This window comes from Maniola jurtina, chromosome 11 (assembly GCF_905333055.1).
Source record: "Maniola jurtina chromosome 11, ilManJurt1.1, whole genome shotgun sequence".
NCBI lineage: Eukaryota > Metazoa > Arthropoda > Insecta > Lepidoptera > Nymphalidae > Maniola > Maniola jurtina.
This window is the reverse complement of record NC_060039.1, coordinates 9,734,264-9,759,490: the sequence shown is the minus strand read 5'-3', so window position 1 is coordinate 9,759,490 and position 25,227 is coordinate 9,734,264. Positions and strand designations below refer to the sequence as shown.

Sequence of the window (25,227 nt, the reverse complement as noted above, 5' to 3'; positions counted from 1 at the left end):
AGAAATGGTAATTTAACTACTACCTATGTTGGTAATCCTTGTATGTTTTTTTATTACTCACGTATAAAAAAATAAAAAAAGTGGGTTTAAAAAGTGGGTTTGCACTGACAAACCTTAGTTAGGTAGGCACATAAAAACAAGTTGAAAACTCGGTTTTCTGTTAATGCATCGAACTGGAGCAGTGATAGCGTAGTAGTTCAGAGGTCCGCCTCCTATTCAGAAGATCGGGGTTCGATCCTGGGCACGCGCCTCTCACTTTCGAGTCATGAGCCTTTTAAGCAATTAAATAATATTGCTTGCTTTAACAGTGAGGGAAAAGATCGTCAGGAAACCTACATGCCTGAGAGTTCTCTAAAGGCGTGTGAAATCTACCAATTCAGCGTATGGCAACAGCAAAACCCATCTCATACTGAGAGGAGACCCGTGCTCTGTAGTGAGCCGGCGATGGGTTGATCATGATGATGATCGAACTGCGGCAAACTTGTTTGAAATTTATATTACATGGACGTATTGTATATTACCTAGAAATCTTGAAATCTGTCAGAACTTAAGAAAAATTGCAGTGCGAATGGAAATTCAACAAGTTACGAGATTCGCCCATAGAATCATAATTCTACTTTTCTACATATGAATATAGACATTTTAATAACGTCCATTTAAACCTCGTTTGAAATTTTGTAACAGGACCATTTTGCACTCTCGATTCCCCTTCCTACTTAGTTATTATGGAACTTTTAACTATTTAAACTAGGTATGGATAGGTAGTTTTATTATGGGCCGATTTTTCAATTGCTTCGCCAAATTATCTGATCTGAGAAATATCTTTTGAAAGTTCTGGTATTTGAAAACTGCCAATATCTTTATTCCTCGATTAGTGTATTTGATGATTGAAAAATCTGCCAAAAATGAAATAAAACTATGCAAATAATATACTACCATTTTATTGCAATATAAGAACTTAAAAATTATACACTTATACATAACACATGGACATTATTATACAATATACTTGAAACAGCACGAGTGGATAAAACAAAAACGAATTAACAATTTACATAACAATTAAAACATCGATTTGTAGGTACATATTATATTTGATAGAAAACATGGGCAGCTCAAACTCAGCTTGCAATCTGGAACAAGAACAACACCAAATTATTCAGTTATAAATATCAATACAACAATTTATTATTTATCAATTACATTATGTTCAGAAATAATTGATTTACAGCATTATGCATCAGTCGGGAAAAGAAGACAAAAACGAATAATCATCATATTATCTTAGTCACGTTGACAAGCCTATTAGGTATATAATAAAAAAAAATATTTTCTATTTTAATTGTATAAAGTTGTTCATTGAGTCTTGAATCAATCGAGCCTCAATGAATAAGTAGAATTGCCAATCTGCCCTTGGCTAGCGAGGTAGACTATGGCCATACCCTTTTCTCTACCCTGCCAAGTCTGGTAGCGTCTCAGTAGGCTTACTACATTACTCCTTTGATCACTAATTAGACCTTGTTCAGAAAAATTCTATGTGTAAGATTTACTATCAATTTTATTGCTATTTCATCTATTTTACTGTTTGTTTCCATACCAAAAATAAGTTACTGGGGGTGCCTGTCCAAGCCTTAATGGAAGCCAACCTTAATTGTTATGTGGTTAAACCCCACTCGTAGAACAATTTTCGTAGCCACTCCTTAGGTAAGCTCCTAAGTAGCTTAAAGAAGGAAAAATATTAAATGTCTAAAAAAAAATTCATTCTGAGAAGAGACCCGTACTCAGTAGTGCGCCGGCAATGGGTCGATGATGAAAAAAATTACTAACCTTCGTATTGTTTACGTTGAGAACTCTTCCGAGATGACCGTGCAGCATATCAGCCAAGGGAAAAATTGACGTTCCTCGCCACACGTGATTTTAATTGATTTAGATTTTGTTGATATAATCGCAATCTATTAAACATTATAATAATTATTTATTTTATACAAATATGTGTATTTAAGATTAATGGCTATCTATTAAAATGCTGCGTAAATTGCGTGTGGTCAAGTTGATTCATTGATCTAGTTCTAGTGAGACTTGGTTCATAGTATAAAAATATAGCATTTGAAGTATAAATAAGTATTTACTTCTTTAATTCTTTAACTTCCAAGTTACTATTTTTACACATTACTGTACTAGGTATAGTTAAATTGTCCATTAATAAAAGCCCCTAATGATTGGGTAAAACGGCTGAGGCAGTAGGCGTATGAATTAAAAAGAATACTATTTGTTTTGTTATGTTGACTTGTTCTTACTGATAACCGATTCATTTAACAAAACCCTCAACATAATAATTTTGCCAAAGGGAAATTTCGCGTGATGATTATGATGCTGACACTCCAACGGCCTGCCACTGCGAACAAAAATATAAATTTGTGCAAACAGTAAACAAATTAATATACCTATACTTTTTATATTTTGTAAGAAATTAAATAAGAGCTATTTACCTTCAATTTGAATAATTATTTCACCATTAAAAAGCTATTTTATCCTGAATAACATGAGCTATAATATATTTATTATGTATAATATATATGTAGGTATTCAAATTTCATCCGAGAGAAACCGGGCGGATTAGCTAATATTATACCTATACAATGAGCTATGGCATAGATGAGATAATAATTGTGATAGTAATAGAATATACACCGACAATTGAGACGCAATCAAAAGTTATTAAAAAAAACCTTATTTTATTTTGAAGGTAGATATCTTTATTTAATAGTTTGTCAGATCATATTAGTGTTTTTATGCATCATTATGCATCAGTCGGGAAAAGAAGACAAAAATAAACAATCATCATTTTAGTGGAAATATACTTAAAACCAAAATTGGCTTCCTTGAAAAGAAGTTTTAAGTGAAAACAAAATACTACCTTTGCCATTTCTGAGTCAGCAATCAGTCATCAGGGTTGGTGCCTTTTAAGCCCGCTGAGAACAAAATAAAATAAAATAAAAATTATAAATCAAATATTTTCATTCAAATGAATAAAAAGAAGACATTTTATCTATATAAATTATTATTATTCAAGACTAACTGATACCCGCAACTTCGTCCACGTGGATTAGGTTTTTAAAAATACCGTGAGAACTCTTTGATTTTCCGGGATAAAATGTAGTCTATGTTACTCTGCAGGTCTTTAACTGTACCCATGCAAAAAAATCACATCGATCCATGCTTCGTTGCGGCATGATTGAAGGACAAACCTGCAAACCAATAAACCAACAACTAACATTCACAATAATTATAATATGGATAGTTAGTCTAAACTAGTAACCAAACGAAACAATTTACAATCAGACGTGTACAACGATAATATAGTCCGTACAAGATAACTAGTCACGCGCCATTTTATGGGTCAACTGTCATGTCAAAAGTACGGTTTACATTTAAAACACGACTAAAATCCTACTTTTGACATGCCATTTGACACATAGTTAAAATGGCGCCTGAGAAGTCATTTTTACGCATTAGGTATTCCTACTTTGAATTTAGAGTTCGACTCTTGTTATAAAAATACTTTACTATTATAAATGAAGACTACACTGGAAAAACACAGACTGTCAATTAATCATAAAGTTGAATAAACTGCAATTTAAATTACAAAAGTTATATTTATATTTATGTAATTTCAATAGTATATTAACCTTAGCTATAGTAAAACTACTGACAGCGACGGTTGTTGATAAAGCTACGAGGACAGGATATTCTCAAATGCCGTTAGATGGCATCCTTGACACAATTTATGATTTTTACCCGACTGCGGCAAAGCCAAAGGAAGGGTTATGATTTCACAACCGACATTTTTCCCGTGTAAGTCTTCAAATAAGATAATTCATATAATTAAAACTTACCTTAATATAAAAAGGGGCCCACATCTAGCTGAAAACCGAGACCTGTAAACACAAACAAATTATTAGTATACTTAAAATTACAAATTAATACAAGTAGGTAAATGCATCCGGTATTCTTATCAGCATTCCACGCGGGTATGATTCGTGCAGTAATTAGATAAGGCTAGCTTTCAGTTTTATTGTAACATTATCTGAATGAAGTAAAAAAAAGCATTTTACGGATCAAAAAATTTCAACATAATATTAACAATCATGTATGTTATCAATTTACTTCTTGAAACTTGATTGTCAATAAAACCTTAAATAGAATGTTGAGACTACTCAAATCTAATCTTTTGTTTCCAACATAGGTAGGTACATATTTTTAATAGGAGCACAAACTCTTATGTAATGAAACAGAAATTAATTCTTATTTCAGATCGTGAGATTAAAGAAGGTTATATCATCCAGAATGTAGGCTTCCAGTAATAGTCAAGGATTCACACTTAATTTAATTTGGTAGGTCAGCTTATAAGCTATAATATAAAAGGTCTATTAGTTAATAGCAGATAATATTATCGTATCGTCAAATAATATCTTAATCTTTTTAGTATTATATGTACTCGGACGAATAATAGCTAAAAATAGGAGTCTTCAACTAAATTGTAAACACGGTATTTAAAACATTCAAATATTTTAAATGTCGTATTAAAATATTGAAGACAAATGCTGGCGATACATTGATTTTACAAATCCTGAGCTCAGAAATAAACCTGGTAACTCAGTGTTAATATTATATTATGTTACTGATATGAAGATTTGGATCCACGACGCCCGGTCAAAGCAATCGTCTGGATTCGACGTCTCTGCACAAACAGTCCTAAAATATTGTAACCAGTATACTACTGCAGTTGCTATTCATCTACTTGATACTACTAAAATGGATTTTAGGGTTCGTTACCAAAATGGCATACGGTTAACAGCACTTCGGGTGCGAATATGTATCCTAAGTTAACGTATGAATACCGGTCATACAAACAGACCTAAAAATATATTGTAACCAGTATACTACTGTAGTTGCTGTTCATCTACTTGTGGTCGTATCAAATCATCGTATCGAAGATATAATCCCGTAACTCTTAGAATTATTAATTTAAGCATTTGCAGGTTGAACAATGTCGCTCCAATAAATTATTTCAGTAAAAACTTAACATAACAACTTTATAAGTTCAGTACTTAAATATGCTTTACGAGATTTTCATTATTTAACAAAAAATACAATAATATGCATTTACATATCAAATTAATATAATTAATAATTCTTTAGAGATTTTCTTACAATTTATAAATCCACCCTTCTAACCACTAATTATAAATTAGTTGTTAGAACGGTATGTTAATAAATTAATTGAATTTAATAAAAAATCTGTGCTGAGCAAAGAAAGAAATTCCGTCACTGTCTCGTTTAGTTCTGTAGCACGCTTTCAAATATAATATTTAAAATAATACATTTTTCAGCGTGCGACGGAAATAAACAAATTATTGTACTCGTGGTCAAAACTCTTTCTATTTTTTGCTCGTCTTTATAAAGAATATCTAAATTCAGAAGGCTTTACATCTTAACTTACCACGTATTTAAAATAAGTAACTTTCTTCGTTAGACAAATCAGGTGTCCAAAATTAAAGTATAAGGTTGTACTTCTTGATATTCTTCTTCATAGCTGAGCTGGCTGACGAATCATCTGATGACAGCCCATACATAATGGCCGCCCATGAAGCACAAAGTGGACTACAGATGCCTTCCTGGCCCTTGAGTGGAATAAATAACATTTCGCGTGCGATCTGACTAGGGAACATAACAACTTTTTCTACTGCCTTATCTCCTTGATAACTCGCAAATACACATCTAGGATAAAAGGTTTCGGGGTGATTAACGGGTCCTGGGCGAAACATTTAATATCGTAGATGACCCCACAAATATCTAACAAGAGGGTTTAATTGATTTTAGCAAGAAGTAGGGTGGAAGAGGTATTTTATAAGGTAGAATTAGGTAACTAATGTTATTCGATTCACTGCCTCTTTTGGCAGTTTTAAACCAATAATAAGTAATATTAAAGTGATGATTTGTCGATGCTAGAAACCGTAAAAATACAAATTAATGAAAGCTATATGCAAATCAAAGAAAAGACTAAGATTTTGGAATGAATAGCAAAACAAACAGAGATGGATTATTGTCAAGGTCATATTCGGGGAAGACTTATTACAGCCCCAAAAAGGCTAAAGACAGGTAATATTTAACTCAACTCATAAGGCAAAACCTCTCGACTTCCCTTACAGGATCCACTAACATAAGATTGACTTGACTACGAAAGATTAGGTCAAATATTTCCAAATCAGAAGTGAAAACCGAAGAAACTTATAAAATAGTGAATTTATGAAACATAATATGTCGATACATAATATTAACAGTTACTATTACATTAACTGTCCTTAGAATTATTTAGTTTGAAACTGCAATTGAGACCGTGTTGTAAAGAAGACTACACAGCTGCGGAAAAATAAAATGGTTTTTAGGGTTCGTTACCAAAATGGTATACGGTTAACAGCACTTAGGATGCGAATTTGTATCGTAAGTTAACGTATGAATATTAGTCGTACGAATTGAGTGCACAGACTGAATCTGTTTTTTTCGTTAAATAAGCAGTATCCCGCTGAAATAGCTTTCGTAAAGTTCTCATGATGAATAATATTAATAATCAGTATCTTCAAGATAATTCCCTTCTTCGATCCCACTTTGATGCCACGAACATTAGTGTCCCCGTAAACCTTTACATCCATTTTTTATGTTCTATGCATGAAAGTGTATTTAATAAAAACCCCAACAAATTCAGATCATTTTCAGACCTGGGAACTACATGGCTGCGCGCTTCCATACTACTTGGAAGGACGGGATTGTTCGTGCAATTCGTTCGTGTTCGCACGTCTTTGTACGAAAGCTCACCCAAAGTGCGGTCGGCATAAAGAATCTTTATGGTGCTACAAGTCCGTCCACCGTCTGTCATACGTGCTTATTCCAGTAACCACTAATGCTATCAACTTAGAATTTGGAATACTTATAAAAAATAATGCTTCCCCAATCTTAAATACTTATACTGCAAATTAAAGTTGCTAGATTAAGTGGGCTATTATAATATGAAAAGGCCTCGTTTGCAAAGCGAAGTTCGTAAAGCGAAAAATCGACAAAATAATAATTTTGGGTTGATAGAAATGTTACATAGGCTACATTTAATTATTTCCGATTTTCCAAAAAAAATAATATTTATCATTTTTTTAGAAATCACTACCAATATTGTAAATGCGGAAGTGTGTTTGGTTGTCGGTTTGTCCTTCAATCGTGCCACAGTAGAGCAACGGATTGATTTGATTTTTTAACATGGACCTAGTTGAAGACCTGGAGAGTGACATAGGTTACTTTTATCCCGGAAAATAAAAGAGTTTCCACGGGATTTTTGAAAATCTAAATTCACTTTGCAAGTATCAGTTAGTCAGCAATAAACCTAAAAATTTGTAAACAAACAAAACTTAGTTTGACATTCCCAATAAAAATGGATTGGTTTACGATACGGTTGATTATTTTAACCAAATAACTATTTTTATCTCTCCAAGCTACGGAACCCTCGGTGGGCGAGTCTGACTCGCACTTGGCCGGTAATTTTTCGAAGAACAGCCCCACGTTTTCTGAAAAAAAAAGTTGTTTGCTTCTTGGCCGTTGTATTGTAACTTAGGTACATTTAGCATTGCATCCAATTTTTGCTATTTGAGAAAAATATAGATCACGTGTTAATGTTACAATAAAAATCTTATAAACCAATGTCTTTAAGTCGATATAATTTCTAAAATGTTTAATATCATGGAAAATTGAAGAACTTTTTCAAAATATATTAAAATTATTTTTGATTTAGTAATCGAATTAATATTATTGTACTACTACTACTACTACTTAAGCAAGTAGGTAGTAGAAGTGTCGAAGAATTAAAATCAATGGCACACAAATGTGGTTAAGGATTGAGATAAATACTCCAGTTGAGAAATCCTTCCCTTAATTTAAAATATATAAATAGGAGAAATACTCATATTATGAGTCAAATATCTGTTTAAATACGCTTAAAATGTTTAATATATCGGCGACCTGAAAAGAAAATTAAAATAAATTAATAGATACATGCTAAAGTTTGATGGGATGCCATCACGGCCGGTACTATATGCATCCTGTGGTGTCCATTCAACTCCCAGTTTTCAAATTATATTAACAGTAACGGACTTGGATTCCAAGTTTATACATATTTGTAGAGAAGCTATTGTTAAAAAGCTAATCTATACTAAAATTATAAAGATGAAAGATTTGTTTGTTTGTAATCGATTAACTCAGAAACTACGAACCGATTTTAATAATCCATTGGGTAGTTCCCATTTGTTGTAAGGGACATGATATCGTTGATATCGTTCAAAATAAGAAATTATATTGATTCTTATTTTGTTCCATGGAACATAATATTTTTATTAAATTTTTCTATAGAACGAATAGCAAGTCACACCGCATTGTGGAGAACGTAGGTAGGTCAGGTAATAATCTGAATAATGTTCCGTAAAAATACTGACATTGTCGGCGGGATATTTCGGAATTAGTTCCACATTTTGTTCTACGTACTGAATTTAATTTATAACTGAATTTGTTCCATGGAAAATAATGAAATAAATGCCAAAAAAATACCAAGACCATACAAACCTTTATATAATGATAAATCTTTTAAGTCAAGTTTTAACATACCAGTTCATCATTTTAAGGGTTCCGTAAAGAAAACAAAGGAACCCTTATAGGATCACTTTGTTCTCTGTCTATCTGTCGTGTCTGTCAAGAAAACCTATAGCGTACTTCCCGTTGACCTAGAATCATGAAATTCGACAGGTAGGTAGGTCTTATAGCACAAGTAAAAACCGTGTGTCCGTGAAGTCACAAAAAAATTTAAATGAAATGTGTCCACGAAAAAATCTATTTGTAAATCACATGTAGATGGTGCAGTCCGTCATTAACTTTGCAGTCATTAACTTTCTACAAGAGAGTTAGTAGGTATATCTAGTACGATGGTACGGAACCCTTCGTGTCCGAGTCCAACTCGCACTTGACCAGTTTTTTAATCAACACTGGAAAACAATTATTTTAACTCTCAGAGCTAAAATTGTGTTTTTGATACATAACTAAAAATCATGTTTTTCTTCGTGATACCCACATAGAAGAAGTGCTTAGAAATTCTTATCCAAAAAGGAATTAAATCATACCTCAGGTATAGTTCAAATCATACATAATAATATTAAACATTATCAACAGCTCAATGGTCACAGATGATGACAGATTTGCTCTTGACGCAAATGTTATAAGTTTGCCCCTGTCTGTCTATTCGTGACATCGTACCTCTTAAACGGATCGGTCGATTTCAATGTGGTTTTGATTGCGATGGTTTGTAGATGTTTGATGAAAATAATAATATTATATCCAGCCGTATTTATTATTATCAATCCTTTTTCTTTGTTAAACAAAGAATACGATATTGATTTTATTTTCATCTTCCGGCTTGAAAATGGGTTCACTTAGTAAATGACTATAAAACTAAAGAATGATGAGTACCTTAGCTTGATGCTGCAACCAGCCTGCAGACTACTGATTTCTCGATGATTTACACCAGTTATATTAAGTTAATTAGGTCTCGAGGAATTGGTTATAGCAGTGCATTAGGGTCTAACGATGGAGTAGGAAGATGGTGACAGGAACTTAGCCCTAATAAACATAGACCCACCGTGTTTGACGTTTAAACCCGTTGCTTTCATCTGAAGTTGGTGGACAGATGGTCAGGTCAAGGTCTGATTATGAAGCAGGAAGGTGGTTGGTTTCAGGACGTCTGTTATTCAAAATATCCAATGTCGTCATGTTCTACATGTCAGGGAGATTTAAATTCTTCATTGAATACTTGTGTTAAACCCAAAGGCCCCTCACTAATAAAAAAATACTCAGTTTTAACATTATTTACACGTCATACATACAAACATTTGTTTGCAAGAAATACTAAGTAGTGCGTAAATTTTTATAAGTAAGATGGAAAATTAACAAAATTTATTAGGCTCCTACTAAGCAAGACACAACGGCTAGTTTTTCAACTTTTACTTTCTGCTTTTACATGGCTTATAAACATGATTTCTATCAGAGATTTAACGTGTATGTAAGCCATGTTAAAGCAATAATTTTAAGTATTTTTTTATTAGTAAGGCCATAGCAAATTAATGCCATGTTTGATCTGTTACTTAAATAAAAATTTACTGCTTCTGGAAGAAAGATGAAGATACGTAAGCAATGCTATTTAACAAAATATAAACTACATGCACCCCCATAGCAAACCAATCGTTATATTTTGAATAAACAAATCTTTGAAAAGTAAATATGAGTACATATTAGCAAAATCGACGGATCCTACGTATACCAGTGCAAGTGCAAAATCATAATTTCCAGGAGAGCCGTGTTACGATTTTAAAATTAGTAACTTTTGCCTAAATCTATAAATGTTATAAATGCAAGGCAGCTCACAGCGCACATGCTTGCGAGAAAAAAAAGGAATGCAAGTGACTGGCAACAGTTTCTTTATGTCGGAAACCATGTGGTAATATTTTTAAACAAATTGAATACGGCACAAAGTGTAGTAATTTTAATACATTTGATAATAAAAAGTGAATATCGCATTTTTGTGGGCCACACGTAAGTATACATAGGACCCGACATCTATATAATTCTATAATTATTCTCTTTTTTAACCCCCGACCCAAAAAGAGGGGTGTTATAAGTTTGACGTGTGTATCTGTGTATCTCTGTGGCATCGTAGCTTCTAAACTAATGAACCGATGTTAATTTAGTTTTTTTTTGTTTCAAAGGTGGCTTCATCGAGGGTTTTCTTAGCTGTAATCCAAGAAAATCGATTCAGCCTTTTGAAGGTTATCAGCTCTTTTCTAGTTACTGTAACCTTCACTTGTCGGGGGTGATATAAATTTTTAATTTACACATGTTAGTTAATTGAATCTAACTAAATATATATTAGGAACGAAGAATAGAAACCATGGCTAATGAACAGTTAAGCCTGTGTAGAAGTATTTCTATTATTATTAATATGCAATGATTAAAATCTATCTACAATAGCTGTACATTATAATATTAAAGCAAAAATTGAAAGTATATATCGAATGTTAGTTGTAATGTAGCAAAATATTTTGCCGCAATAAATGTAACTGCACTTCGGTCAGCCCCCCCCCCCCCCCCCCCCCCGACTGTCAATTTTCTTAATAATTTTAAAATGACCTTTGAATGTACCGATAACAATCCTATAATACTTACATATTTATTAGGTACGTACTTGTTATTAGTTGTTGGCAGCATCTTCTTACGTAGACAAGAAAGCGGAATAAGTAAGAGTATACTTTGTGATTATGTAAATTAAAGTTAAGCGGTATTTCAGACCGGAACAGCTTCTAACCTAATGCCAGACTCAAGTTCGATCGTGCATGGAGTACTGCAGTCATTTGTGGGATGGCGCTCCCAAGTAACTGCTTGATGCATTGGATTCGGTGGATCAACGTGCTAGAAGACTTATTAGCGACCAAGCGCTGGTCAGTTCTAAGCTTCAGAGTTCGGAACATCGGCGCAACGTTGCCTGCCTGACGGTGTTGTACAAGGTGTATTTCGGAGAGTGTGCCAAGGAGCTATTCGACCTAATTGCCCCCGTGCCATTTTACAATAGAAGTACTAGGCATAGCCTAGGTCTGCATCGCTACATCGTCGAAACCCCACGGTCCCGTACGAAGTGTTTCTAATACGCAGTGCTTAGAATATGGCATTCCGTTCCGGCTTCCGTTTTTCCAGCTAACTATAATATTGGTACCTTCAAAAGAAAAGTGAATAGACACCTTCTGGGCAGGCGCGCTCCGCCTTAGGCTGCATCATCTGCTTAGTGTGATTGCAGTCAAGCGTCATTTAGTTATAAAAATTAAATTAAAGACATTTTAATAAAATATACAAAATATATATATATATAATACCGTACTCATGTTTTTTAGGGTTCCGTAGCCAAATGGCAAAAAACGGAACCCTGTCTGTCTGTCCGTATGTCAGAGCCGCTTTTTTCCGAAGCTATAAGAACTGTACTGTTAAAACTTGGTAAGAAGATGTATTATTCTGTGAACCGCATTAAGATTTTCACACAAAAATAGAAAAAAAAAAAAAACAATAAATTTTAGGGGTTCCCCATACTTAGAACTGAAACTAATTTTTTTTTTCAAAAACCCATACGTGTGGGGGGGTATCTATGGTATGGTTTTCCTTTTAGCAAATATTCCTTTGATGAAAATAATATGTCAGATCAGTGCCACCAACTTATCTGTTCAGGTGACAGCGTCGCTAGTGGAAAATTTGAGATTGGTATTTTGAGAAATTCACAAGAAAAAATTAAATTAAAATTCTTTCGTCTAATGACATTTACAATGCCGTTTACGTTGGCGTTAAAATGTCCTTATTTCAAGATGGACGATGGCCCTGCTACACAGTATTTAATGAGTGTCAATTTGTATTAAATATGAATATATTTTATCATTACCGAAGAAAGAAAAAGAATACAAAGAAAGAGAAGATGGTGGACTATACAAATGCACAGGAAAATCCAGAAATAAGATGACATCATCATTACTCCACCCCATGTCCGCTCCCGTACCAACCAGTGCGTTCCCATCAAGCTCGCGACGCACACTGGCGAACGCAGGTGTAACCGCTTTAACGCGATAATTCTCGCGATGAATCTCTTTGATGTGCCAAAATATACCGCCACCCGACTTATCGACAAACGCAAAACGGCATTATGAATGCCGTTGATCAAATTATCGCGATGATCATGGCTACACCTACTGTTAACGGGAAACGCCAGCCGGGGCATAATACATAAAATTTAATAGGTATATGTATGTCTGTTCGTACATCCGATCGAGTAGAACTTTATTTCAGTTGTTGTCCGGACGTGCAGGAAAGTTTCTGATATCTAAGTACTATCAACGTACAAATTGGTAGTGCGCGAGTCGCCTTGCGACGCATGCCGTGTATTAGCTAGTAATGTTATAAAAATGTCAATGTGTAACTGTCGTCTTTTGGACTTCGTCTGTGGTGGCGTTTGCTGGCGCGCGTGTTGTGACTTTTTGGAGTGTTTTTTGTTAGAAGTGGCCGGTTTTTCTGGGTGTTTATTGGTGGTGGAACTGACTGGGAAGCGCTCTAAAGGGGCGCCGCGTGTATGTCGGCGGGCGCCGGCACAGACGAAGTCCATACTTATACATATAGTTTCCTGACTTGTAAATAACTACAAACTTGACATTGGCTAATCAGTGTAAAGCCAGACGAGAGAGAAAAAAAAACTGTCGTCTTTTTACGGCTCAACGGTTCCGGCTGACAGTGTCTAGTCTCCTACAATGTCTAATGAGTTAAAGTACTCAGTGTTCTATTACGTCCAGTTCCACAACGGACCTTGAGGAAAGACACTTGACACAGAGATAGCTTGAATAGCTAACTTAGTTTCACGGGAACAAAAAGATCTGAAAAAGATTTATCATATTCCACGCGGTCAAATTAGCAGATAAGTGGCAAAAATAAATATGATTTTGTACCTATATCCATGGTTGGTTAGTAGAAATATAATACTTTTTAATTTAGGATAAATTTATTTATCATACGAAAATTACAAGGTAATTAATTAATATCCCTAACATTCTAAATTACACATTAAGAAGTACCTATAAACTAAACTAAGACTTTTCTTGTCCACATTATATTATTGCAGATTCGTCATACACACAGACACGCATACCACTTTGTTCATTTTAGTTTTAATGCTATGTTTAATAAATAAATCACTAAGGAAATAATAAGTTCGGTAAAAATCCGTCCATCCGATTTTTGATAATAATCTTACTTTATAATCTAAAATCTACCTTATCCTCAGTGTGCAATAATTTTGAAGTTTGCAAAAAGTAGTTTCATTTATAAACCTGCCTTTGCCGAAGTTGGGTAAAAAATTATAGTTGAGTGGTAAGTATAGAAATGAAGAGGATAAAATGATTCAACCAATGTAATAAATCTGCTTATCGCTGCGTTACCGCAATCAGCACGTTACTATAGTTAAAGTGCTTTAGTAACTAAGCGTCACATAAGACAAATATTGATATTTTCCCAATATATTAAAATATCCAAATAAATACTGAAATACTCTTATTCAACTCGAAACGAGGTCCTTTAAATGGATAAACGGTAAACGCATCTATATCTACCTACATTTATTTTATTATTACTAATTTTATTTTTTAACTTATAAATCTTTATAACTTTTTGTATTGAAAATTTAACAAAAATCAATTCGTCATTCATATTTGGCGATTAAAAATAAGCGCTATAGTTAAAAAGAAGAAATCATGTATTTACCATTAAGGTAATAACTTACTCTTAAACTTTTTATGACAATGATACTAAATGAACGAATTATAACTAAATAATCTACGGTCATATTTTAAAATCCTGATTATGAATTTAAAATGAATTTTATTCATGTGCATCTTCAATATGAAAATAAATATGCGATTGCATTTATGCACGCACCTGTTTCATAAGCTACTAATAATGACTAACGGAGATAATAATTGTATTCATGCAACATTTCACATTAACATGATCATATTGTAAAATATTGTTTTACACGTCAACCTAATTTTAAAACTTTTATTACGTTTGGATTATTTTATATTGAAACAATAATCGCCTGCTTATCGTTTCCACCATATTTAAATCAAAATTTTGAATATTGAACTAGCGTGCGTCTTTTTTTATTAATATAGGAAACAGTGCAACATAAATCAATAATCAATTTTGATGGTAGGCACACGGCAACGACAAGACAATGTACCAAAAATAATTAGAAAGCATAATGTAATAGGTTTCCAAAGAACCACACGTAGAGACGCGTATATTATTTTTAATAACAAATTAATTACACTGATTATATTATTGAACTAAACATCTAAATTGATATCTTAGTATTAAATGTATATTAACTAATCTCGTAAAACGACAAAAGGGATGCCGAATTTATTTACTTCAATTGTAAAACAATCTTACGTATTCAAATTAAAATTTGTTTTAACCGACGCGACATGATGATAAGACTTGAGAATGAAAGGACTTATATTTTTTACAAAATGTGATATCAAATGAATCTACTTTTAAATCTCGAATAATGACTATTCAAATGCAGCGCATCTCGCGTCTTGTGTAAATCTTTGGTTACGTCAAATAAGCGACTTACTGGGAAATTGTAACATCAATAGGTACTTAAATATATTTTTTTTTACTTGATCGTAACCATAGACTTGTATTAAAAAAAAATAAGGAATAATCTATTTGAAAAAATTGTACGCGTCGTGATGAATGCGTCATGTGAAGCGGCGTCTATGCGCACTGTTTAAAAGCGCCGGCGTTTGTTAGGAAAATCATCCATTTGGCGCGGTCCGTCCCAACCGCCACCGCGATTCTGTGGCCCGTCGTCAAAGCCGCCACGTGGCATGTCGTACTGGTCTCTGAAGCCTCCATCCTAAAGTAATCAATCAAATTTGCCAATCTAATACTATAACAATAACGTATAAAGTAAATATAAGGTATGTTATACAAAATAGATAAGATTTTTACCAACTACAGCGCCCAATTTATGTAGATAGATACTAGATACTTTTATACTTCTAAACTCTATGCACGGATGTAAAATATTCAAGGCTACTATCACTGTTTTCTTATAACAATGCATAAAGTTGGAAAGAACGTGTAGCAATAATACCTAATATAATTATTCACAAATGTAGTATCTCAGTTTAGATTTCCCAGATACGTTTTGATACTTAATGATAAGAAATGGAACTTTTTGGTAATATCGTTCACGAACATAATATTAGATATGTATGTAATATTTTATTGTTATGTCCCAAATTAAAACTAAACTGTTATATAATAACCGTCGAAATTTACACAGAGATCGAAACATAAAAAGTTAGCTCAATAGATTAATAATATTATACTATAAGGTATACTTCAGCGCAAGTTGCACGAACATTAAGACCTAATAAGTTCTAGCTAATTTGTCACAGTTACCAGTAAGTATTGTGTCTTAAAGCGGGGAATAGCAGGGGGCGGCAGGTGAAAACTGACGCTGACGATCAAGATGCACAAATTAAACTTGAGCTTAGTGTCACAATAGTTTTCAGTATATTTATTAGCTAATTCCTAATTCTTCTTAAAGACTTCTTCGGTCTTCCAGATTACCATTTTGGAGTTCTAATTGTTGTGTTCGAAGGCGAAGACATAATTATATATTTTATGGTGATGTACGCATTGATATAAAATATACAAGATATCATTACAAAGACGTTTTCGTTGAAGTTCGATGAAAAAAACAACAAACCGCTTGTTCCATGTGCATAAAATGTCATTCACATGGCCATCATTAATCCGCTTGTTCTATCTGTGTTAAATGCCATGCACATGACTATCATTGTCCGCTTGCTCTACGGTCGTGAAATGTCATACACGTGGTCCATGTGCGTAAAATACCATGTACCATAGCCATAAGTCCTATACATGCGTAAAATGTCATGCACATGGCATCATAAGTCCGCTTGTTGCATGTGCGTAAAATGATGTACATGGCCATCATAAGTCCGCTGTTTCTATGTGCGTAAAATGCCATGCACATTGTCATAAGTCCGCTTGTTCCATGTGCGTAAAATGCTAATGCTATGCATATAGAAGTCCGCATGGTTCATGTTCTATTGCCATGAACATGGCTGAAAAATGTGAGTCATTAGGGATTACAGACAAAAAAAAGTATTTTGATCCGAAGTGTAACTACACCGTTTTGTTTGCCAGCTCCTCTATTTTGTGTGATTATGAAACATAATAACTAGTGGTTCGCCCCGAATTGAGACCTCGCATTATTTCATAATTCCTATGATAGTTCTTGTAATAGTTAACTTTTGAAATTAGTCGCAAAAGGAGTTACTGGATATGGTTGAATTTTGCAATAATGCTTCACAATAACAGCGCGATCTATTAACATTATTGGTAAGTTATGTTAAAAATTCTCATGTCTGTCATAAACAAAAATAAACCTCTATAAATTGTCTACTAAACGATAAGAATAATTGGTGTCATATACCTACCTATTAAGTTTTCAGCTAAATATTGGTTCTCACATTGCATAGCGATTAACAAATCGCTATGAAATGCGAGACTTATAGATTGGGTTTGACAATGTATCTTGTATATTTTATATTAATAACTTGGTTTCATATGCGACGTTCAGGGTAATTTGTTCGGACCAGCATTCGTTAACAACTGCATTAAGAATTTAAATTAAGTAATCAATTGATAACTTCTGAATATCTTGGAATACTCATCATGAACATTTCATTCTCAAATCTTCGAAAAAATAAGCTTTTTTGCTTGCTTTTGCAGTAACAATAACCAATTCCTCCAGTTTATGCAAGACCAACTAGACGTTGCACTTTTCCAAAATCCTTTGAAAGACGATCGCTATAATGCACTACCATTTTTAGCATAACTCACGACACCAGTTGCTTAATTCAAGCTAAGCTGATCCCTAATTAGGTAGTTTACTATGAAATGTTCATGATTTTTGCAATGTAGCACTATGTCGCTTCAATATAGTTGTTAAAATGTAAAGCACCTTGCGCGTACCGTATAACATAGGTTATATAGCATTACGTCCGAATCAGGAAAACCCCATAAAACTTATAACACTGGAACCTTAAGATAAAGCCAACGACGCTTCATTTCTCAATATGGAAGAGTAATTTGACAAAAGTGACGGAAACGATGAACCAACAAACACATACATAGACTCCTAAGCATATAACTCGGTAAAAATAAGCTGATTTTCAGTGGTACAATTTTTTGTGGTAATATCTTATTGCCTCTCACCCCTTGTAGCTCATTCCCCGCAATCGACAAGGCGAATTCAAAACATTTCTGGCTCTAAATAGCAATATTTGTATTTATACTATGCTCAATATATTTCAATGATTGGAATGTTGAATGAAAAATTATTATTATTAACATTGCATTTGTTATAAATACTTTAATGATAAAGTTTATATTTCTGTGTTAGATAATTTCAAATAAATTCATATGCAAATAAGTAGTTGAGTAATGTTAAAGTAGAACCCAGTGATTGTGATCACATTTATTTAACTTTACCTAAACTAAACACATAAAGCTTTTATGATTACGAATTTTAAACTATGTACAAATATTAAAAATTACTTAAAACTCCTATCCAAAATGTATTACTAGATCAAGTGTCGTAACGAATAAGATACAAAAACGGTTGTCATTCATAACGTTACAGGCTTTTACAGCATAGGCGTTAAACCGATCTTGACGAATTTTGAGGTATCGATTTCTTGCACCCGGGAGATTACCAGGCTGCTTTTTATTCCAGACAAATAAACGGGACGGGAATCTGCTTGTTAGTAACAAGTTGTTACTACTGTGTATGTAGCAAATAAAACAGAAGGTAAGTACTATTTTAATTTTGAATCTTACAATAAATACGAATAAATGGGGAATCAAACAGACAACAATATCAATGTACATTGATATAGTTACCAAAACAGTAAACAATAAACAGCTTAAACCACTGGATCTAGAAACTTGAGATGTTGCATTTAAGACATATTCACTGAGAAACAAGTTGCAGATACACAGTTTCTGTAGATTTTGAAGGTAACAATGCTTCGGAGTTTTTGCTGTCCACATCAGTCAGTTGTTTAGACGACGCCTAATAAAATCCGCTGTCTTAAAGTATTTTATACTTTTCCCACGCTATTGCTATCTTTACATGAAAATGAAACACCTAAGCATCTGTTGTGAAACTGAATCGTTTCGCTTGCTCCTCACCGCCCCTGGGGAGCACAGAAACGTGCCGATAAACACTTAGGCTGAGATCTATAGAGCGCCCTTTGACTTTGCTCAGACTTTAGCTTCTGTTAAAACGAGACAGATTTATGCCAGCGATATAGCGCTGTCCCGTTCTAACAGTGTTGAAGACTGAGCTAAGTCGAAGTGCGCTCGATAGATCCCAATCTTAGTGTTTACCACAACAGTGTCTCTACTGTTTCAGAAGCATATTGTTTCAAGAACATGTAGATTTCGTTTCTGAAACAGTGTTTATAAGCAATTATTTCTCAGTGAATACATGCCTTTCCGCACAGCATAGATCCCCGCTAAAAAGGATTTTAATAAATTCCACTTTAACAAATACAAAGTTAAAGATATAACTATGCAAAATTATAACGGATCGCAATAACAGGTTCTACGATAAAAATGAATATTGGCGTGTCTAAATTTTAGATATTAGATACCAATGCTTTAAATTCTTTGCTGAAAACTAACCATAAGTACAAACACCTATAGCTTAAGTGTTGGTAGTTTCAGCAACTGTTTCACTTATGGCATAAATTATAATTTGACAATATGCATTATGAAGAATCGAGAAGTAAGAATTCCATTCATTTATATAGATAAGAATACAATTCTTGCATTCTTCCAGTACATCTATTGTAAAAAAATCAAATATCAGAGTTAGGTTTAATTTCTAAATGTACTTACCATTGGCTTCTGATGATCGAACATGCCCTGCTCCTGGCGATCAAGCATAGAATTTAGTCGTTGTGCCTGTGAACAAAATGAAACATGTTTATCCATACTAATATTATAAATGTGAAAGTGTGCCTGTCTATCTGTCTGCTAGGTTTTCACGGCTCAACAGTTTAACCGATTTTGATGAAATTAGATACAGAGCTCTAGATAGACATAGGCTACTTTTATGTTGCGAAATCAGTTTCTACGGGATTCTTAAAAGCCCATCCGTTTATCCGATTTATATGAAAGGTACAGAGGTAGCTTGCATCCCGGAAAAAGAGAGTTCCCACGGGATTTTTAAAAAATCCACGCGGAGGAAGTCGCGGGCATCATCTGGTATTAATTAAAATATATACCAAAAACAATATTTTTTATAGAATTCATTTTCAAATCAACAATAGCCGAAATTTTTTTATTTATCAATCGGCTATGTTTGTCTTGATAACAGACGTGATTTTTTTGGATTCAAGGATGAAAATAACCTAAACGTGAAAAAATAGGTTAACTTAAGTTTAAACAGTTGCCATAATCGAATGTAGTTGTCGAAGATTTTTAAAATAGTTGAATGTTACAGCCCATTTTTTAACTAAATAAGCATGCGCTTGACTGCTATCACGTCAAAATAGGTGATGATGCCGCCCAAGGTGGAGCGCGCTTGCCTATTCTCTCTTCTTTGTTCCCACCATTCCAGTTGCCGGGTGTCAGACCCGGTCCGGTTTTGGATGAAGTTCAGCCTCGCGCCGCTCGCGGTAGTGCACATACCTGCACAAAGAGCGTGTTTTCCTGCTGCCGCCGCCGCAGCTCATCGTCCTGCTGGCGCATGCGCTGCGAGAGCTCCTCCTCCTGGCGCAGCAGCTGCAGGCGCTCGGCCTCGCGCCGCTCTTCGGCCGCGCGCTCCGCCATCTCCCAGCTGCGCTTCTGCCGCTCGCGGTCCTGCTCGCGCTGCCGCAGCTGCTCACGCAGCAGCTCCGTCTCGTGCTCGTACCTGTGCGAGCGATACATTCAAAGTCGAATATTCAATCGCCAAATACTAGTTTAACAATTTGACGATTTCCTATCAAAATGCCAAAATTATTCTTTCTAAAGATTTTTTAGCGATTGAAATACTAGCCCTTAGGCCGAGACCAAGGAAACGTACATTGAATTATTAATTAATAAGAACAAACGACGGATTTATCGTCGTCATACGGCACAAACGATATTTGAACGAAATCCGAATATTACTCAGACTGCAGTTGACTAATAAGTTACAAAATTACGCTCGCTATAGGCCTCACTAAGAAAATATTATGGACCCCAATGGATTTAATCTATTTGGACCATAATATTTGTCTGTTAAAAATAAAGGGGTGTCATGGCAGTAATTTTACCTATTACTACTACACAGTGTGAATTTAACATTTATATTTTTTAATGTTAATTTAGTATGTCAGTGACACAGCTTATTATGTATATGACACAAGGTAGGTAACTGTGGCAACATGTGACTCAATTGATAAGTAACTACAATTACGTATGTAATTGTAGTTAATGTTAACATTAACTACAATTACTTATCAATTCATATCATTCATCTTCATCATTAACTTCAAAGTCCCAACTCCTTAATACTGATGCTGAAAACTGGATAATCTACTTGATCTACTTGGATAATCTACTATGAAGACTTACTTGGCATACTCCATTTGTGCCTCTAGCTTCTCTTCTTCAGAAGCTAATTCTTTCTTTAGCGCTTCTTCCTTCTGGCGGTGTAACTCATGCAGCTGCTTCCACCTTGTTCCATACTCATGTTCAAAACTACCTGGCTCTGCAAAGCGTGGCCCTGCCTATTAAATAAAAAAACAATAAAAAAAATTATTGACTACCAAAAAACGATACCAAAACAAGGTTAACTTATTTTATGATAAAAACATACTTCACGGGCACGCAGATATTCTGGATGTTTCTTAGGGAGATTCTTTTCAGGGTAACCATCCGCCTCATCTGGCTCCTCGTAGTTCTCTACAATCACGGGGCGAAGTGATCTAAAACATACCAAATAATTTTAATAAAATATACACAAAATGTGTGATATGTTTTTTTTATCTTTTACTTTCCTTATCTATCTTTTTTTGTGAAGTGCAAATGTGTTAAAAAATATAAAGAAATAAACTCAAATACTTACGAAGTTAAAAAGAAGCATCGCTCTGTGCAATTACGAATTGCAGCCAAAGCACTGGGCTTACGTGCAAATTCAACAATGCCTTCTCCAAGAGTTTTCCCCCTCTCGTCTATTTTCACATACGCTCTCTCTATTTTACCGAAGATTTCAAAGGAGCGATACAACAATTCATTCGAGACAAAAGGTGGTAGATTCTTCACACGTACTGTGCAATTGTGAGGCGCAAACCTCACTCTTAGGGTTCTGCCATTTCTCATCTTACCATCTAACTCACGTCTTGCTTTTTCAGCATTAACCCTATAATCCTAAAACAATGTTAAAACGTTATTTTGAAAAAGTACATTTAGGCACAGCTAAAGAACCTAATATTTTTTAAATAGGTATACTAACCATTTTAATAAATCCAAAGTTTTTCTCTTTATTGACAAATAATTCCGCTGCCTCTCCAAACTGACTGAACATATTTAGAATTTCTTCTTCAGTTACGTCATTACTCAGGTTTCCAATATACAAACGACTTCTACCGTTAAACTTTGTTTCTGTTTGATCAATTGGTGGCAAGTCTACTAATGGCCCCATGAGATCCTTCAGCTTATTTGCCAGCATGTGTTCCTAGAAATGCAAAAAATTGAGGTTGTATGTCAACAAAGTTAAATCAGCTATACCATTTTATTATTTAAAACAACTAATAGTTACCTCTCTTTGTGGTTTATTATCTTGTGGGCCACGGTTAGAATTCCTCTGCTGGTTCCGGGCTGGTCCCTGACCCTGTCCCCCATGTTTTGGTCCAAAGCCTTTTGGCCCAAAATTGCCTCCACTCTGTCTGTTAGGCCCGCCTTGGCTCCAACCTCCTTGCCTATTTCCTCCACCAAAATTACCATTCATACTCTGCAAGAACAAAAGCTCTAAGTTATAGAAGAAAACTGTTTTGTATTTAATAATAAATATCCAATGATTTGATATTTACGGTCATATCCGAGTCTTCTCTTGTGTCCATAAGTCTAGGAAGTTGCCCCCCCTAAGAAAGTAAAAAAATGATATATACAATTCGATGGAAATTCTGAAAAATGTTCTAACCCACAATCAAGTCAAAAGTGTATTATCCACAATATTTGAAGAGGAAAGGGATAGCTTTTTTTTATTTCTGTTCTGTGAAAATTGAATATCCAAAAGAATTGATACCAATACATACAAACATAAGAACTTAAAGAACAGAAATAAAAACTGTTTACAGCATATTGGTTTAGACTTCAAATAGCTTTTCAGTTGTGTATTTTAATCAAAAAAGTATCACTTGCTTTAACAGTGAAGGAAAACATTGTAGGAAACCTGCATGCTTGAGTGTTCACTATATTCTAAATATTATGTGAAGCCTGCTAATCCATACTTGGCTAACAAACCCTTCTCATTCTCAGAGGTGACTTGTGCGCAATGTGAGCCAGCAATGGGTTAGTATGATAATGAATAGTTTAGCCAAGCTTTTGGTAAAGGTAAGGAGGTTAAGGCAAACATACAAGCACAAGTGACCCAAGATCAAATTAAAATAATGGGTATAACATTTTATAACATGTTTAATTTTTACTACACATCTTACCTTCTGATATCCTCCTTGATTGCTCTGATTTTGATGTTTAGGTTCATTAGGAGTAATAGATTTATCAACATTGTCCTGAGATGGTGGTTTTGGCTGGCCCGGCTTAGGTTGTTGACTCTGTTGTGGTGGCTGCGATTGCTGAGCGGGTGGCTGTTGTGGAGATTGATTTTGTTGTGGTTTTGGTGCCTGCTTTGGAGGTTGAGATTGTTGCTTTGGCTGCTGTGGTGATTGAATCTCCTTCTCCTTCTGCTGGGCTGGTGCAGCTGGCTGTTGTGGTGGTTGCTTTTGTGGTGGTTTTTGTTGTGCTGCTGGTGGCTCATTTTGTTGGGCAGGCTAAAACAAATTAAGATAATTAAAAACTTTCGTAGAACATAGTAAGTAAGAGTAATAGGTCTAACCACTGGCTTCTTTAGTCCTACCCAGAAACCAGTAAGATCCATTTTGTAATCTCTTAAACTTTAAAAGATATATATATTAATAATAAAGTATGCTGATAACAATATTTGTAAATGAAAGATTGTTTAGTTGAAATTTGAAAGTAATTAAGGAGCTAATTCAAATTCAAATTCAAATGTTTTATTCAAAGTAGGTACAAATGTACACTTTTTGAACGTCATAAATAAAATAATTCAATCATAAAACAAACAGAAGAAACAAAGCTACCTAGCTAACTAAAGCTAGCTAGCAAACAGAAGACAAGAATTTTTACTTAGCACCTTTTTTTTAAATTGTGGTTTCAAGTCTTGATAAGTATACCTCTGTTTTTATTTTCAATGAAAATGGGCTCAAAGTGGGGTACAAAAAGCCTCGAAAAGTTTAAACAAAAATAGATTCTAATATTAAAGATCTTCAATTCTGCCATGTTCAACAGCTTCTCAATAATTCTGAACTGCTTTTGATAAAACAATAAGATAAAACATAAAATATAATGAAAGAGTACTTATTGATTAATATTCGGCGTGGTATGAGGTGTCTTTCAGGAATCGGTAGACAAGATGGCGGTATGAAGTAGTGACAAGGGCTTAGGGCAAATCATTAAATACAAAACAAAACACGAAATTTTACACTAAGTACCTATATAAAATTCTAAAAGTTACTGACCTCATTATTAGGACGTTGACCCCCTTGCTGCTGATTTGGATTTCTTTGATTGTGATCAAACCGTGAGTTATTACGGAACCCCCCTGCGCCAGTGCCACCTCGGTTATTTCCACGTCGACCTCCTTGCCTCTGAGGCTGTGGTGGCCCTCCAAATCCTCTATTATTACCGTATTGATTCATGGCTTGCATTTGCATACTAGAACAATGAATACCGTTATAAAATTACGACCATGACTACGTTAACACTGCGAAACTTGCTTACTTTCATTTGGCACTTTTACGTGTTTAATTGAAATAATGAAAACCTACCTTTGCTTTTCCTACTGCAATGATAAACTATTTTCAACAAATGAAATAAATTATGTGAACTTTATTATCACTAAAATTCTGCGCACATAGGCTTCTATTTCAACCAAGCGAATCACACAAAATGGCGGATTGCAAACGATGAAAAGTGGACAAACTCGGACAAAGTGGAAATGCCAAGTTGATGGCCAAGCACATTCAAGGAACCGGATATTACCAACATGATAAAAATAAAGGTACATTCACGAATAGGTACGACGGTAGAGTCTCTCACTCTTTACTTACATAGTCACGGGTAACATTATAAATGTATCTAAGCGTTTAATTAACCATTGAACAATAGTTATTTGTTCAATAA

General features: G+C 34.3%; 1 protein-coding gene across 2 annotated transcripts; it reads right to left on the bottom strand.

The window, feature by feature from the left end:
* Positions 1-925: 925 nt before the first annotated feature.
* Positions 926-25,038, bottom strand: LOC123869541 (hrp65 protein-like). Of its 2 annotated transcripts, XR_006796918.1 has the most exons (15): positions 24,873-25,038; positions 24,564-24,759; positions 23,463-23,795; positions 22,836-22,886; positions 22,565-22,756; positions 22,259-22,480; positions 21,872-22,173; positions 21,623-21,731; positions 21,379-21,533; positions 20,470-20,692; positions 19,675-19,740; positions 3,897-3,938; positions 2,918-2,972; positions 1,828-2,395; positions 926-1,133 (listed from the first exon to the last, which is right to left on the bottom strand). XR_006796918.1 is itself a non-coding variant. In XM_045912522.1 (12 exons), the coding sequence occupies exons 2-12, from the start codon at positions 24,756-24,758 to the stop codon at positions 15,458-15,460; spliced, it is 1,977 nt and encodes a 658-aa protein (XP_045768478.1). In that variant the 5' UTR covers position 24,759; positions 24,873-25,038; the 3' UTR covers positions 13,767-15,457. The 2 variants fall into 2 exon arrangements, 1 of the variants encoding a protein (XP_045768478.1); XM_045912522.1 differs by lacking the exons at positions 926-1,133; positions 1,828-2,395; positions 2,918-2,972; positions 3,897-3,938 and adding an exon at positions 13,767-15,586.
* Between the last annotated feature and the right edge of the window lie 189 nt (positions 25,039-25,227).